The sequence below is a fragment of the Balaenoptera acutorostrata genome, chromosome 11 (genome assembly GCF_949987535.1).
Source record: "Balaenoptera acutorostrata chromosome 11, mBalAcu1.1, whole genome shotgun sequence".
NCBI classification, from domain to species: Eukaryota; Metazoa; Chordata; class Mammalia; order Artiodactyla; family Balaenopteridae; genus Balaenoptera; species Balaenoptera acutorostrata.
The window spans coordinates 61,962,416-61,980,105 of NC_080074.1; the positions used below are offsets into that span (position 1 = coordinate 61,962,416).

General features: G+C 53.2%; 1 protein-coding gene across 1 annotated transcript; it reads right to left on the reverse strand.

The window, feature by feature from the left end:
* Window positions 1-7,518: 7,518 nt before the first annotated feature.
* HOXC13 (homeobox C13) lies at window positions 7,519-15,537 on the reverse strand. The gene is made up of 2 exons (XM_057555891.1): window positions 14,704-15,537; window positions 7,519-9,097 (listed from the first exon to the last, which is right to left on the reverse strand). The coding sequence occupies exons 1-2, from the start codon at window positions 15,443-15,445 to the stop codon at window positions 8,841-8,843; spliced, it is 999 nt and encodes a 332-aa protein (XP_057411874.1). The 5' UTR covers window positions 15,446-15,537; the 3' UTR covers window positions 7,519-8,840.
* Window positions 15,538-17,690: the final 2,153 nt, after the last annotated feature.

Genomic DNA, 17,690 nt, shown 5'->3' on the forward strand with positions numbered 1-17,690 from the left:
CTGCGCTCCTTTTCCTCAGCTCTTTCTCCCCAGGAATTTAGGGAGACACCTGGGGTCCTCTCCTCCAGGAAGGGCTCAGGGAGGGTTACTAACGCTGGGTCTTCCCCATTCTCCAGCTGAGAGCCACCCAGCCACACACCTTCACTCACCGTCAGAGGATGGATGCAGAAGAGAGGCAGAAGCAGCAGAAAAAGGAAGCGCCCAGCTCCATGAGGACTTGCCTGCCTGCTCCTGAAAATCTGGGGGCTGAACTACTCTTCCCCATGACTTCTGTGGGTCAGGGGGGCTTCTGGGGGGGTCTCTTGGAGACTGCAGCAAGAGGCTCTGGGCTCCCAGCAGTGCTTGGCTGGCCAAAGAGGCTACTGATTCCCACTGTGGAGGAGACAGTCACACCCCAGAACCAGCCTAGCATACCACTGGGACCATCAGATAACAGTGCCCAGCCCAATAGGTGTGCTGGGAGTAAGGGAAAGAATGCCAGAGAATTATCTTGTTGGGGGGTTAAAATTATTTTTATGGTGCTAACCTCAGCAGCTCCTTCCGCAGAAGGCTGAGAACCCAACGCTGGCCACAGGCGAAATTAATCGACATCTGGAAACCACAATCCGATCTCAACCAAGTCCACAGACACAGCCAAACAGATTAAAATGAAAAAGGAAACAAACCCCTCAAAACTAGGTGTATTCTATTGGGGTCTAGTAGACAAAATACTCAGATTTCTATGTGATTACTTCAGGCTCCTAGCAAAAGTGTGGCTTTAAGTAATACCAGGTGAGATCAATAGTTCAGCAAAAGTCTAAATATGAGAGAACACCAGAAGATTTAGAGAAAATTAGAGAGACGTGAGTCTGAGAGAATATGGGAGAAAGAAACCCATGTGGGTGAAAGTTAAATATCTGAGGATGAGCGGAAGCTACAAAAGCAGACCGAAGCAGAAGATTTTCATCTCCCTCTTTTTCTCTCTTCTGCAGGACATGGCAGAGAGAAACGCAGATTCTTCGAATTCCACAGCTCCCCGGGCGATTTCATATCCCAAACCAAAGCTGGGACAGAAATGTGTCCGCGCGGGCGTCGCCCTGCCCGGCACAGCTCGCAGCTCAGCACCCGCCCCTCGCCCCGCTTCCCCTTCCCTGCCCTGGCCGGCCAAGGTCCCTCCCGCCCCCCCCCAGGAGCCCGCCCCGCGCCGGGCCCACTTGCCAGAACCGAAGCCAAGCGGTGGGATGCCAGCCCCGCGCAGTCACCTTCGGTCAGAACCACGAGAGCCGGGGCGCCGAGGAGCGGGCAGGAGACAGACAGCCTGAATTGGCCTTTTCGTGCCTAATTGATTAAGGGGCTGCGCGGCTGCACAGAGGAGCATCCCTCGGCTGCAAAATGCACGTCACAGCATCTCCAACATCTTATTTATGCCCTCTTTTCAAGATGCATTAATGAGCGTTACTGAACATTTAATTTAAAAAAAATTTATTTGGGGGTTACTTTTGGTCATAAAGATAAACAGGGTGTGACTTTAATATCGTTGCTGTTTTCAATCAGAACGTTGCGCCGGCGGCGAGGTCTCCAGGCCTCCAGGCCTCGCGCTCAGCCGCTATTGTTGGTGTGGGGGAGGCCGAGTCGAGCTTTGCGAGATAATCACTAGTCCTTGTGCGGTGGAGGTTTCTCCCCATTCTCTTTTTCCCTCCCAGATGACTCCAATCTCCTAGAAGGGGGACGCCAGGAGGAAGGTCTTAGCCTCTTCGCATCCCTCGCCAGCTCGAAAATCTCAGGCCCGGAGCTGTGCTCGCTGCCCTCCCGGGCAGGCCGCTGAGCACGCAGAGCGGCGGCCGCAGGGCGGCAGATGCAATGCCGGGGAAATGAGGATGGAGTGAGGACTTCCTTCTTCCAGACACGCAGTTTCTCCCAGTCCGATTTGGCCCCATCAAAAAAGACCATTTCCCCGAGGTTTCGGACCCTGGGCACTGGCACACGCACAAACCCCTCTTCCTTCCCCCTCTTCCTTGCGTGCAGCCGACCTGATTCCTCTAGGGGAGAGCTGCCGAGGACCATCAGCAAAATTCACATCCCCAGTGCCCTGCTACTCGAGGCTCACTAGGAACCTAGGGGTTATCAGGACCCCGGCGAGGACCCAGGCAATCTAGGCGCCCAGCCTCCTCGTGCACCACCGCGGTTCTGTGTGCCTTTAAGGCTCCCCGCCGCACACGCAGCTCAGGCGCCCCTTTCTTAACCCTACTCGGACTAACAGGCTGCAGAGCTCCGCTCCCAGCCTGGGTCCCCGGGACCGGCGGGAGGCTCGGGTGCAAAGCTTCAGATCTAAATCCAGCCTCGGCGAGAGCTGCTCTCCAGGAGCCGACGGGGGACTTGGTGAGGAGAATGCTTAGGGCTCGCAGCAGCCCAAGGCGCTGGGCAGCGGCTTCTAGCTGGGTTTAATCCGCCGGCACTTCGCAGCTCACATGGCAAACTGTAATGGCCTGGCAAGGCTCTGGACCCGCGGAGCGATCTCCGCGCCCACTCTTCCGCACATTCATCAAATTACGAGATTAGAAGAGGTGGACTCCTGCTGGCCCCTGGACCACAGGTTCCTGCTGCAGCTGGCCTGGATCAACCATGCCCCGCTCATTAACTCAGGGGTTAACTCAAACTGAAGGCCAGGATGTGGTCCAAGGCTTTCCGTGAAGACCCGCGGCAGCCCTCTTGCTTCCTCGCATCCACCAGCTGGATGCGCCGCCGCCTCTCCCGCACCGACTCTGTTTAAGCCTCTGTCCCTCCTGCATCTTCGCGGGCTCTGTGCTGGTCCTCGAGTCCCCACCACCGCCGAGCCAGGTGAAAGGAGTTATTATAAAATCTACGCCGGCTCTGGTGGCAGGGGCAGAGCAGCTGCGGGAGGCTTAGGCCACCGCGGAGTGGCTGTGAGCCGCAGGGTTCGGGCTCCCCAGACAAACCGAGGTCGAAATTATACCGCGCGGTGCTGCCTTCTCCCGGATCAGTCGAGAGGACAAGGCGGCCCAGTTCAAGGTCACTGCCTAGTTTGCACAAAACGGTTCTGCCGCGTATGCACATGAGGCAGGGTCTGGGTCTCTGAAGGGAGGTGAGCAGGAGCTGGGCTGGGCGGGAGCGGGGAGATGAAAAGCGGCGGGTGGGGAAGGTCTGGGCCCCAGCCCGATCCCTCGGCTCTCTATGTCGCCCCTTTAGGGCATTTTAGGCTTGGGGCAGGATTTTGTCGGGTTCAGCCAAGGCTGACGGGTGGAGGTAGGGGGCTCAGACTCCTCTTTCTTCGCTTCACCAGCTCATCCAGGAGTCCGAGCCCACCTGGCTCCCAGGCCCCCTTACGGGCGCCTAGGACTTAAGGAGAAAATCAGGAGGCCCCTTCCCCTGTGCTGCCTTCCAGGGCTCTGCAGCCTGGAGGAGCGGGGTGTGAGAGGGACCTTGGGTGAGGGGGCCCAGTCAGGCTTTCAGGCTCACACAAGCAGCCTGGGGTCAGCAGCGCCCTAACCTCCTCCAAACATTCAGTGGCTCCACTTGGCCCCCTCCCACCACAAGATACTAGCGCAATTGCCACTCAGGAAATGCGGGAGGGATGGGGGTGGTCCCAGGCAGGAATATCTGGGAGACCATCCCTCCACCCCTCACCTGAGCATCCCTAAGTGAGCCATCTTCCCCCATTTTCACTGTCCTTTCGGCGCACTAATAGTTAAATAATTTCGGGGTTCTGACATTTTCCCCCTCGCCAGCAGAGGATCTCCTCCACCTAGTGAATTACTGAGTGTCAGGAAAGGTGTGGGGAGTTATTAAAAAAAAAAAAAAAAAAAAAGCACCTTCTCCACAAACGCCACACCTACAGTCGCCAGCAAAGTATGGGGAGCCCAGGGCCTGGTCTCTGTGGACCTCGAAACTCAGTATGGGGTGAGAGCTACCCAGAGTGCCCTCTGCCCCACAGCCAGCCGCTCTTTGTGACCATGGCCTCTGACCAGGCCTAGCTCTGAGGAGGGGCTGAGTTCTGCCTGGGGTCTGATCTGCCCAGCTACCCAACTGCTACCCAAATCCAAGCCTCCAGTTCGGGGCGGGGGCGGGTGTGGCGCTGGGCACGGGCGGATTGGGGTAAGGGCAACGGGCCCGGGGAGGCTGGTGGGGGTGGGAGGATGCGCTATCCCCGAGGCTGGCTGGGCTGGAAGAGCGGGGGTCCACTTACCTTTGGAGGCGGAAGAGGTTCAGAAGGGTGCGGGGCGGGGGTTCTCAGCCTCTAGAAACCCTCTGGGTCCCCCCTCCCAAGGCGGCCCGCAAGCCCAGCCGAGGTATCTGAGGAGGGCGGGGCGGAGGAGGCGGAGGCTGCGGCCAGCGGTAGGCGCGCGGGAGCCGAGTTGCAGAGCATCTCTGGAGAGGCCGCCTTTTATGGGCGTTATTAGCGCCCCTGTCTAGACTGGAGACGACACCTCTGTGTGTAAACAGAGGCGGCGGGCTCTGGCGGGAAGGGGGATGACGCGTCAAGGGGGCGAGTGGCCCTCCCCTTCTCTGGCCACCGGAAGATCAAGGCCTTTTCCACCCTCCCCCCTTCCCTGTGCTCCCTGTGATGTCAAGGTCAGAAAGACCTAGTCACGGTCAAGGCTAAAAGAGGAAGAGCCTGGTTGGTTGCGAAAAGGCTCTGGCCCCCTCCTCCTCCCAGAAGCCCCTGGCTCCCCAGGGCCCCTCAATCCTCCACCAGCGCGGGTCTAGATACACATCTGCCTGATCCGGCACTTGGAGTTTTTTGAGGAGTGGGCTCCCGACACCATCCAAGTCAGACCCAGGTGGATCCTAGGGTGGGGAGTTCTCTTCTGAACAGAGGGGGCTGCTGCAGGGTCCCCAGCTTCAATCCTCCGAGAGATGGAGAGTGTCCCAGGGGCTGCCCCCGCCTTATACCCACACGGGCCTGCTGACCGAGCCGCCTGTCGAAAAGCCTCAGGAGCAGATGGTCTGGAGACAGTCGTGGAGGGATCTCCCGAGAACTGCTGGCCTTGCTCCCTCAGGTGGGTTCCTGGCTGTGGGACTGACTACCGGCCGAAAGGCCCATTCTGCTGGCCCTAGGTCTGAGGACTAAGATGTGGGTGGGGAAGGGGTTTTCTCCCCAAGCTCAGGAAAAGATCTAACTGAGCCCTCCCTGGCAGCCTGGTAGAGAGACCTCCGGATGGAGAGTCCCGTGAGGCTCCAGCTCACCCAGGTCCCCCAGCCCTGGCCACGGGGAGCCACAAGGAGCCGGGGATGCCATCGGATTATGAGAAAGATAGCAGGAACCTCAGTCCCAGAGAAGAGCTGTCCATTTCCCGGGGATGCCTCTATACTCACAATCCTTCAGACATTTTCTATCCCCCTGCACCCGCATATTTATTGCATCTTCACTCTCACACAGACACTAGGAGACTGGCCTTGGAAAGAAAGGCTTTTTATAGATTTGCATAAAGAAAAAAAACCACACTCTACACCCTGAGATCAGTGCCGACTGACAACATTGCTACACGTGCACACACACAGGCAAAAAAGGCTGAGGAAATTCTGCACTGGCTACTAGAGGCTCTACACACACACATACACACAAACACACATACACACACACCTTCACAGGAATGTCTCACAGAGTTCCCCAATGAGAATGCCAACTCTCAGAGGAAGGAAAGGTAAGGAACCAACACAATCAGGGAAAGAATCATACTTTTTCCCAACTCTGGGAAGTGTGTGTCTCCCCAGAACACATACACAATACCTGTCTCACCTAGGAGTTTCCATTCTCACACTTGCTTACTTTTATGGAAGAGGCATCTCCAAAATTGATCCAGGCATATTTGATCCAGTGCATGGGAGGCATCTTAAACACCCTGTGGCACACTGGGGCTCACAGGGACTCAGAGGGACCGCAGTGCTTGCCTGGGTCACTGGTGTCCCAGTGCAACGCCAGAGGGTCTGCACAAGCTTTCTTCTCTTTTCCATCGCCCCCTTCTGGGGCCTTAGGGCGGATCCCTCCATGTGGGAAGACTCGCTCATTTGCCCTCATGTGGATTTGTGTGCAGAAGTGGAAGGGTGCCTCAGAGAACTACAGAATTCTCTTTCCCCACTGAGTCTCCAGCTTCCACTGACTCTACAGCTATGTCATGGGACTACCTCATGTACCCCCAAGTCAAGAGGGGTGGGGGTATCAAGAGAGCCCCAGGTCTCTTGTCTACTCAGTTCCTTTTTCTGACCAAACACACACATTTAATTTTCAATTCTTCCCACCTCAGGAGAGACACAGGGGTTTTGGAGAGAGGTTAAGGTGGTGAGTGGGGAGAGAAAGGAGAGATGGAATTGAGAATGAACATTATTCCTGGGAGATTCATCTATTCCCTCCTAGATCTGTACTGCCCAGCGTGGGATTCTTTGGTAGTTAACCCAGAGTTGAAATGGAGTAGAACAGTACCGGCGGCCATATCAGTAGCGGAGTCTCCACAGAGGGTGAATTCCTCAGGCTCTTTGTCTCTCAGATTCGGTGTGTGTGTGTGTGTGTGAGACACACACACACACCCCTGAAACATTTATTTAAATAAAATTTTAAGAACTTCAGCCATCAGGCAATGTGAGATCAGAGAACTCTGATTTCCAACCCAATGCCTCCAGTCTTTCTGTGTCTCAGGAGCGAAAAAATATTATATATAAATAAAAATTGCTGCAGTAAAGATTTAATCTGAGATAACATTGTTTTAGGCTATATCCCTTTTTAAAAGTCTCTTAACCTGACATCTTAACGACCTCATTAACTCAGCCAGATAGGGAGATAGGCACAGACGGACGCGGCAGGAAAAACAAATTAGTGGAAGAGTCTACAGGGCTCCTGATTGCCTGGAAGACTGGGGTTCCTGAGAATGCTGGAGAATACAAGTGAGATTGGCTTAGAGAACTGGGGGCCCATGGGGCCCTAGCAGCCCGACCTCTTGCATAGGCTGGTGGGGAGGAAAAGGGAGCAGCTTGGGAATGCTGAGCTTGCAGCGGCCTCCCAGCAGGACAGACTGAGGGGACCCCTTCTTAGCTCCAGCTCTGAACTGTCTGGAGGGATTTGGGACCCTCTGGGGGCAGTAGAGCCTCAGGAGCCTAAGATTAGTGCCCCACTGCCGCCACGCTGCCACCACCACAGCATCCAGCTCCCAGCTGGGACACCACTTTCTCAGCACAGAGATCCAGCTCTGAGCTCTGACTATTAACTGAAGTGAACCCACTCACCTGCTCCCAGGCCTTTTCAGTCGCTGATCACATCCTTCTCTCCCCAGCATACTCATCTATTTGGGGAATCAGGATGGGAAAGAGTTTTTCTCCTGTCTAGATAGTATCAACAATCTGAATAACTCACTTAAAAAACTTAAGTGGAGCAGAATATAAATTTGGGATCTATCCAGCTGGGGATGTTCTCTCTACTCTTTCCCCTGCCCATTCTGGCTGAGTCAGGGCAACAGAGCCTACCCCAAGAGCCAGTGGATAGAAGGAGTTTCAGAAGGAATCTGAGCAATAAAATCAAGGCAAAAAAAAAAAAAAGATTTTATTTTAAAAACAGGTTTGTGGGTTTTTTTTTCCTTTTTGCATTCAGTACATTGTCATTCAGACATCACAATACTATATACAGATACACAACATTTTTAAAAAGCCTATTTTGGATGAACATTTCAAAAGAACACTGTTTTGTAATGCACCAGTGGGAAGGGAGAAGGTGAGCCCCCATCCCCCAGCACCGAGTTGGCCTTTGAGGAGGGAAATGTCAGGCAGCGTCTACGTTAGCTGGCTAATTGGGAGCCAGCTATTTTGGTCTCCTGGAAGAAAAACTGCTGTCCTCTGAACAATGAGTAAAAGTGAAAATGTGAGGCCTTCTCAGCTACTGCCTTGATGGAGAAGCAACTGGAGAGGGAATCTGCTGGAGGACCGGCTCTCCATCCCCTTGGAAGAGAAGCTTGTCCGCTCCCTAGAAAAAAGTTCTGCTTCTGTGCCTGGCCTGATCCTCAGCCTCACCACAGAGAGAGAAAGAGAGAGAGAAGGAGAGAAGACAGATTTAGCAGCATGGTGGGAGTTTCTGTCTTCCCTGGATTTCCGCATGTTGATTGAGAAGCAGAACAGAGGAGGCCATGGGGGCAAAGGTGGCTCCTCAGAAACTCAGTTCCTTGGTCCAGGTCGGGGAGAAGGGTAGGTGGCTCCTCAGCCAATTCCAGCTTTTGTTGAAACAGGAAAGAAAGAAAACCTAAGCGCTGTCTGTACTCCAATCACGATGCCAGATCCCTAATACTTATCATTAATATTAATGTGACTTTTAAAATATGCACAGAAAAATCTTAACTGGGAAATCTTGCCTAACTAAAGAGTGCCAGAGGGACAGGGAACAGGAGGAAGGAGTGGAAGGAAAGTAGGAGCTCACCAGGTCCTGCTCAGGGTCGCACCCTCAGGGGGGTCGTCTACCTGCCCGGGCAAAGGATGAGGCAAAAATGGGGTCATTCGGGGTTCCCCAACTCTGCTTTGGCTGGAATGATTGGGCTCTTCGCTGCCACTCGGCGTTCTGGCAAGGCGAGGGGCGACGGCCAGAGGGAGTGGAGGCAAGCTGCCTTCCTCCCACGCCCGCCCGGACCCACCTCCAAAGCCGCTGAGGCGGGGTAGGTGCCATCTGCATAGGGGTGAGGGTTGAGGATGGGGTGGGGAGTAGAGGGCGGCAGAGCACACCCTCTGATACCCTCTGCCTCCCAGCGGAGCAGTTCCTCTTTCTGGTTAACATTAAATATTTGTCTGTACCCGAAAAGCGTCCTTCGGTGTGTTCGGATATGGTACAAATCGGCGACATAAATAGACGGGGCGGGCGGCTGGGTGGGCGGTCAGGTAGAGTGAAGATGAGGCGCTTTTGATTTGCTGACCACCTTCTTCTCTTTGACTCGCCGGTTCTGGAACCAGATGGTGACCTGGCGCTCCGAGAGGTTCGTGGTAGCCGAGATGCGCCGGCGCTTCTCTTTGGTGATGAACTTGCTGGCCGCATACTCCTTCTCTAGCTCCTTTAGCTGCACCTTGGTGTAGGGCACGCGTTTCTTGCGCCCGCGCCGGTAGCTGTTGACCTCGGGCTGTAGGGGGACCACGTCTGGGGGGAGAGAGAAGGCGGGCGGCAAGAAGTGAGTCGCATGGTTGGACCCAGGACCCTGCGAGGGGCCTCAAGTCTGCGCGGCTGCGGAGGCACAGGTTCCGCCAGGGACTCAAAGGGAGCTGATGGACTGTCCCCAAATCTTTTGCACCTCTGTTATCAGCAAGGCCACGACTTAGGTGAGGACCCTGGGGTATTGCCTCTGGTGCAAACTTTAAAGGAGGGGGCGCCCAAAACTCAGTAACCAAGATAAATGATATTTTAATACAATGTTTTAAAATATATAAATGAATGCCCAAAAATCCATGATGAACAAAATATGAAAATTTTAAATAAATACGGGACCAGTATTACTGATTTTTCCTTTTGCCTCAGCTTCCAGCATGGCTCTACACAGCACTCCTTATTAGAATCCTCGTTCCCTTAGAGGGGTCCCTCCAAATTGCACTCTGGTCTGCTAGCCTGCAGGATTGCAGGTATTCAGGAAAATCTCTCTTTCCTGCAGTTAGATCATTTGGGCATGGGTCAGTTTATACTCTGCCCCATTATCAGAGGAAGGTGTTCTTTTGTATGTTTGAGGGAGGGCATGGCGGGCAGGGAGACAGTTTCAGTGGGCACAGACCCCCAAGTGGGGCCTCTTGCCTTTGGTCACTGGCTCTGCACTAGGAATCTGAGGCCAGCACCGACAGCTAGAGAGAAGAAAAGTGGCCAGGTGAAGCCAGACTGCCTGGGAGCCAATCTCTAGGAGTCCAGTGTTGTGAGCCACTTAGTAACATCCAAGGTGGGAAGTCCTAGCACTGAGATGTAGGGAATCAGGTCCCTAGAAGTAGAGGGTCCACACCCGGGTGTGTGCCCACCAGAGGAGACACCAAGAGAGCCCTTCTTGGGTTGAAACCAGCTGTTCACGTAAGTCTTCTATAAAAAGAAATCAGTGCCCCTCCCTTGCCCCCATAAATGTCCACTCACCAAAACTGCAAATTCTGCTCCAATCTGCTATCCCTGTCATTCCTCTGAGGCTGAAGGAGACTGTCCCCACCCCATGCAGGAACCCTAATCCTAAATTCTAAATACCTTGTCATCCCACTACTAGTTCAATTTCTTCATGCTCTGAGAATGTCACAGGCAATATGTGTCACTTATATCCCCCCTTCCACTCCACCCTCACCTCTGTCAATAAAAAGATCATAGCAACACTTTCAAGGGGAAGTGGGGAACTAGGAAAATTATCTGAGTAACTCACCCTTCAATTTTTAAAAACGTAATTGGCAGACTTCTTCATGCAGGATTTAATGAGTAGGACTGAATAGCTGAGATTTCCCCTTCATTCTTACTGCCCTTTGAAAGTGTAGACACAGTCTAGAATGAGGACACAAAGCTCTTCCTGAAATGCTTGTTCTCACTGACCCCCCGATCCCGCCCTCATGAAACACCTTCCTTATACCCTTTCTCATTGGGTCTGCTCTCTCTCAGGGACCCTTGTCCCTGACAAGGATGGGGAGAGAAGAGGTCACCATCAAATGCAGGGGGGGAATAAAGTACACAGAAAGAATATGGGAGAGAGGGGGTTCCAATGGCCTGGTCTGGCTGTCTTCACGATGACAATTTTTCAGGAAAATTGTGGGACTTGTCACTTTTCTCTGCCTATGTAGGAATAGGCCAAGTTTTTGTTTTTCTTTTTTTTTTAATCTGCAAAACAAAACAACTTCACTTTAGCAGAGCAGGTCCTTTATGTTAAAAAGGATTTTTTTTTTTTTGCACAAGATAATTTTTAAAAGTCTCTCAGTTCTCAAATGTGTCTTACTCTTACAGATGTAACTATGATTTGAGAAATTGATGATTCTGGAATAAGAGTAAAACAGAGAGGGTCAGTAATGATACCGTGAGGCTCTTTTTTAATCCTCAGAACATTTTTTCCAGTCTTATTTTATTAAACCCATTTTACAAGATAAGGAATCTGAGGCTCAGAGTAGGTAAAAGAACTTAAGTGGCAGAGCCAGATTTTAAACCCAGATTTTTGGACTCAACATAATGACACAGTAAGTTCTAAAATGGAAACAGACCACCTGGTACAATTTAGCTTTAAAATACCTCCTTTTTCCTGGAGAGCAAATGGGATAAAAGTGGGTTTGGTTTCCTGAATTAACCAGATAATTGTCCCTGATTTTTTTAAACTTCACTTTCTGGAAATGCTCACAATTATCTACCCAAGTCTGGGTCTCCTAAACCCCAACTATAAATTTCCAATGAGGCTTAATCAACAAACCCTAAAAAATCAGTTTAAAAAAAGCAGATAACTGGTCCAAATTGGTTATTTTTCTCTACAGAATGCCAAGAGTTGATTTGGCCAAGTTTTTCGTGGATCAGACCTAACGGCTGGTTGTTTTGGCCAACTGGGGAAATACCTTCAGTCTTGCCTTCTCAAAGAAGCCCCCTTTCATTGTCTGCTGTCTTGTCTGGAAAGGAAGTGGGATCTGCAGATGTGGAAACATCTGGAAGCTTAGGCCTCGAGTTGTGTCTATGCTGCCTAAAGTAAGTAGAGGACTTGGTGATTAATTTTACATCAACCTTTCCCTAATCTCCCTTCAGAGCATGTGGGCGCACACACATACACACACACACACACACACACACACACACACACACACACACACACCCCACTTCATACCTGGGAACCTAACACTTTTGAGGAGCAGATAAAAATCAGATCAATGCTCAGCCATAGCTCTCTCTTGGGGTCCTGTGTACATGTTCCTACTGCCCACTGGCTCTTGACCACCCACTCCCAAAACAGGGCTCTGGTCCTCCGAAGAGGACCTTGTTCAGCTAGAAATCCTAGCCACTCTTCTCAACCAAATTCCAAAGACTTGTCAGTAGAGACTTCCAGTATGGCCCAAAGAGTCCATTATTTCCTTCTCTCTCTTACTCTCTCCCCCCATCCTATCTGTCTCTGTCTCTCCCTGTCTCCCCCACCCCACCCCCCTCCTCTCTGCTTCTCTCTTGGAATTTCTGCCTCTCTCTGTCAAAATTAAAAACTGTCTATACGCATTATAGGAAGAAAAACAAAGAGCAAAGAAGCAAGGGTCTAGATAATTGGGTGAAGGAAGAAGCCACAACTCATCTTGGCCCTAATTATCTGGATCTTTCTGAACAATTGCCTTCATCTCCCACACCAGCCCAGACTGCCATAGATGAGGTCTCTCAGAGCCAGAGGCACTGAAAAGAGACAGTAGTGTTTATGCCTAGATGCTGCCGAACAAACCACAATTGCATAGACAGAGTTATCTGGAAATCTCACTACTTTAAAAGAGCTCTGTGTGGGTAGAAAGATGGAGGGTGTTTGAAGATAATTTCTTATTCATCTGCCTTTTGCCTGGACCTCTGCACTCACTGAGATACACCAGCCCGATTCTATTTCCACACCGGGAGTGTGTGAGCACATAGCTGTTGAGATACACTGGGTTTTTATATCCACTTCCATGCCATAATTTGCAAGTGTATTAAATCTCAGTTGGGCTATATTTTTTTTTATGTCAAAGATATTTTTCTCTAGGAGGCTGTGATAAAAAAGTGCTCACTTTTAGTTTTTTTTTTCTGGGAATCTTTAAGATGTTTATTTTGCTCAAAGATATTTCTGAGCTTCTCTCCAATCTCTCACTCCCACCTCGCTCCACATGCATACACAGCAATGCCAGAGCAGCTTCCTCTCATCCCCTCTTCACACTAAACCCACTGCCCACTGCTCTAGACTTGTGCCTCTGCCCACAGTGGGCTTGGTGGGCATCTTCCCCTCTGTCCTTCAGCTCCTTAGCATGGCCTGTTGGCTACCAGCTACTGATGCTCCAGGAATTCCTGCTAAACCCCCATCTCCTAAGCAGCTTCCCATCTGGGTGAGATGGGAAATTAAAGGGCCATATCTCCACAACACATTATTGTACACCTACATGTGAGTTGCCTATCTTCTAGAAAAGTGTTATTATGTGTTTCATATTAGGTAGTTAATAACAGAAATCATATTATATAAAAATATAGTCAATGCAGAGTAGGTAACGCATGATACCACGTACTAAAATTCTATCATCCTAAATCTTCTGGCAGCCAGAAATTGGGTGTCTAGCGTGGGTCCCACCTTGGTCAGCTGTGTTATACTAAGTCATCTTATAATATTTACAAGAATGTTATTTGCTACACTTTCTAACATCATTCAGTAATTTTTTTTTTTAACCATCTGCCCTTGCCCCAATCCCGGATGCAGAGGAATTTCAGGCCCACCCTTAGGAGGTCTTCAGGTCTATACTTCCCAATGAAAATGTCCCTGGGTCCACATGTAGAGCTGGGAGGGGGGGCTCTGGGCAGTATGGGGAGACATATACGGCTGTTCTGGGGCCCCAGGACCCCTGTAGGCATCAGAATGGAGCCAGTCAGCCCTCTCCCACTGAGCTCTGCTTATATATAGCAAGAGCAGACTCAAGCTCTGGATTCACTAGACCCTGAATCCTGATTTCTCAGCACAAAGCTGAATACAAAGCTCCTGATGTGGTTTTGAGAAACCTGGAACTGGTCTTTTCCCCTGTGGAGTGGGGGGTGGTGGTTTGCAGGATCCCTTCCTGTTCAGAGATAGCCTCAATTGGAAAGGGAACAGAACACCAGTAAATTCCAATCCCCCACCGCATATGGAGCCAGACAATACAGAGGGGTCCCCCGCCTGGGCCTGGACCTCAGATCCTTCCAAAGCAGGTCTCCCCCCCCCCCGCCCCGCCCCACCCTCATCCTCACTCCCCTCTAAGAGAAAGAGACACTCCCCTGTGTCTAAGGCATGGGTAACTCTCTTTCTCCCCCACATTTGGGGGAGTTGGTAGTGCGAACACCCACAGGATTTGAGCTCAGTACACCAGAGAGGCAAAGAATTTTATAATCCAGGAGAGGGATGTGAACTCCCTTTTCTCCACACCTTCTCCAGAGATTTTAGCTCTCTTGTTCCTTTAACAATCAGGAAATTCGTGGCCAAATTCTTAAAATAAATCAAGAAAAGAAAATAAAAAAGAAAACATCCTACATTTCTGTAGATCCCGGCAAATTAGACCCCTATTCAAAAACAACGACAACAAAAACTGTCCAGTGCCTGCAGTGCCTGAATGATCTTGGACGTTCAGGCAAACAAAATGTTTGGGTGTTCTTATTTTTTTCCGCAGTTAATCGGTGGGTTGAGCGTTTTGTCCTAGTGGTTTTGGATTCCAAGGCACCCAAGGCCCACCCCACCCCCCATTCCTGGCCGGAAGCGGGCTTAGGAGGCCAAGAGCCGCGCATGAGACTGGAGCCCGCTGGGGGAGGAGGAGACAAGCTCCCGACTGGAGCGGAGCCGGCGGCCGGGCGCTCGGGCGCCTGTGATTGCTTCACTCTCAGCCCGGCAGCTCCGGGGAACGTGTCGGAGCAGATTTCTTCCCCGGCGCATTCCTCAGCGCAGCTCGCCCGGCCGGCTCCATCGGCAGCCCAGCAGAGCCGGCGCGCCGGGGCCAGACGGCGGGGGTGGCTGGGGCGCGGAGCCCCGGGGCAGGCGGGGCTGGGACGGGTCCCTGGCGGCGGCGGCGGCGCTCGGGCCCCTTCCTTACCTGGAAAGGGAGACTTCCAGAGATGGGCGGACTGCGACTGCTCCTTGGAGCAGTACACCTGACTGTCCCAGCCGTTGGAGAGAGCCCAGTGCTGGTAGCCTTCGACGGGGATGAGCGCGTCGTGACGCGGCTCCGGGTGCCCGCTGATCCCAGGCACCACAGACACGTCCAGGTAGCCGGGCATCGCCTGGTAGGAGCTGGCGAAGCTGGGATAGAAGGCGAACTCCTTGGCCCTGGAGGACAGGTCGTCACCCGGCAGGGCGCCCGACGGCTCGGGGTACTTATCGCCCGGGTGGTAGGCGCAAGGCTTTTGCTGCAGGTTCACGTTGTGCGACAGGCGGCAGCCGTAGTAGCTGCCACCGAAAGGGTAGCCGTAGCCCAGGGTGGCGCTGGACGAGGTGGGGGGCGCCGGCGGCGGGGCGCATTGGCGCGCCGCCTCCGGGGCCGGAATGTCCGTGTAGACGGCGCCCTGAGGGGCGCCCAGGGGAGCCGGCGGGCGGCCCAGCACGGGGTGCGGAAGCAGGTCGCGGCAGTGGCTGGCCGGGCAGCTGCTGCCCAGCCCGTCCATGCTCGGGGCTTTGCCGGGGCTCGCTCCGCTGCAGCCACCCCCCGCGCCGCCCGCGCCGCCGCCTCCCCCGCCGCCGCCGCCGCCGCTGCCGCTGCCGCTCTCCGCCGCGCTGTCCTCATAGACGTACATAAGGCTCTCCGGCCAGCGAGGATGCAGGAGCAGCGAAGTCGTCATGACATGATCTGCTCGAGCTTTTTAAAAACTCCACTTGCCAGAGGCTGCGAGCTGGGGAGACACCTCGCTCCCTTTTCCCCTCCCCCCTCCCTCCTCCCTTCTCTCTCTACCCCTCCCCTCCTCCTCCTCCTGGTGCTTCCACCTCCCTCCCTACATGCCCTCTACGCATGCGGGGACATTTCATTAAGAAATCACCGGCTCCCGCCAGCCTCCCCTCTGCAACCCTCCCGCGCCCACGTGACGCCACCCGTGCACGTGATGCCCTGGCCGGGTCTCCTGGGGTTCCCACCCCTAGAGGTGGGGCGGGGCGAAAGGGAAGAGGTCTCTGCTGATTGGCTCTCAGGAGGGGCAAAGAGGAGGGAGCTGGGAGATTTAAAGGGACAGGGCAACGCCCCCTGGCCGGCCTCGGGGAGGGAGAATGAGGAGGGGGAGGCTGAATTTGGCCGACGCAAAGGGGTCTGGCAAGACCAGGACTGTTCCTGGGCGCCTCCCACTAGGCTTAGGAGGCGTGTGGGGGAGACTGATTCCTACCCAAAAAGATCGCTGTGACTGGATTGGGGCTTGGAGCTAAGAGTCGGGGAGACACCGTATTTTTTTTTTTCTTAATAAATAAAAAAACTGGAAAGCAGGCGGAAGCGCACCGGCAGGGCGTGGGGAGCCCTGGGTCTGGCCTTGGCTGACTCCCTGGGAGCTCCGGCTGGAAAGAACCCGACACCGAGCAGCAAGACTTTGATGCCGGGATTGTGTTTCCATTTCCGACTTTCAGCCACTTTCCCCAAAGCCCCAGTTGTCTAAGAGGGACCCTCTCTAGGCTCGTTGCCTGCAGGTCTTCCTCCAGCGGAGCAGAGAAGGCTAGGAGGATGTAGTAGCCCCCAAACACAAACATCATCACACGGAGGGCGGGATGCTCTCAATGAAAAATTGAGATAGAATAAAGAAGAGAAATGGGGGCAATAGAATAGACGGGTATTTAAATATACAATAGAAATTAAAAGACTCGGAGTGAGATTTTTCAAAGAAAAGGGGGAGGAGGAGCAGGGATTCGGTCTAGGAAAGCTGAAAAGCTCTTGATGTGAACAAGAAGAGCACGCGCTCTCAGATCCGTGTACAAAAGGAAACGTGGGATGAGGGAGAGTCGGCAGCGCTGCCCCTTTGGAGGGACATTTCCCAGGCGCTACTCTGGGAGACCCCAGGAGGCCCGACCCCAGCCCGCGGATTCGCCTCCGCCCTCGGCCGCCTGGGTTGAGCCGGCCATACGCTGAGGGGCCAGGCAGAGCCGGGATCAATGCAGTTCCCAGCTGGATAACCCCAACTTTAGCTCCCATAGCATTCTTGGGGTCACTCTCTTTTAATGTGAAGTGTTTCGATGCTTTGAAACTACCCAATCTTTTCAAAGAAAAAATTAACACCAACTTACTAATTTTCTAAAAAAGCCCCCCTCTTCTCTCCTCCCAATCTCCAGACTTGTCGGGCTTCCTGTGCTCAGTTTGGTGCCTCAGTAGAGGCACCCCTTTCCAGAGACCATCTCCGTGGGATTGAGCCAAGTTCCCTTTCAGCACAGGGCCTCCCTGAGGAGAAGAGGTAATAAAGAGAGAGAGAGAAAAGGGGAGAGGGGCTACAGCATCTCCCTCTTTCCTGCCTCTGCCAAAGATTTTAAATGCTGGGTGCTCCTGTCCAGACCGCGCACAGGCCGTGGCCAGGAAATAGCCTCGGGCTAAGCCGAACCCACTGGATCCCTTCAACTTGAGAGCAAATGGCCAGGTCTGTACTGAGATCTGGCCCACGGGCCGCCTCCCTTCTACCGGTAGGGGCAAGGTGGTGTTGGACGATGGAGAGCGCCCTGGTGTGGGTGAGTTAGGATAAGAGATGCAATCTTTATCAGGGTGATCTTCATTCGGAAGGGTCACCTCAGAGTTCCAGAAAGCAGGCTTTGGACTGGGCTGGCAGTAGGAGGAAAAATATATCAGGAAGCTTGGAACATGAGCAGGCCAGCTTGAGTGTGTGTCGAGGGCGATGATGGTGGAAGGAGGAGAGAGGAGTGGAGGGGAAGGTGGGTCTTGCTGGGAGCCGGCTCTTGGCTAGGAAACTGGCTTCCCTGCCTCCGGAGTCCCAAGGTCAAGGTAAAAGGAGGAAAGCAAACATGGCCTGGCTAGTCTAGACTGGGTCGTGTGACCTTGGCCCCCGCGTCTGCCTGCGGCCTGCCTGGTGGGGGTAGATGGGTGGAGAGGTCTGCCGTTTTTTCCCT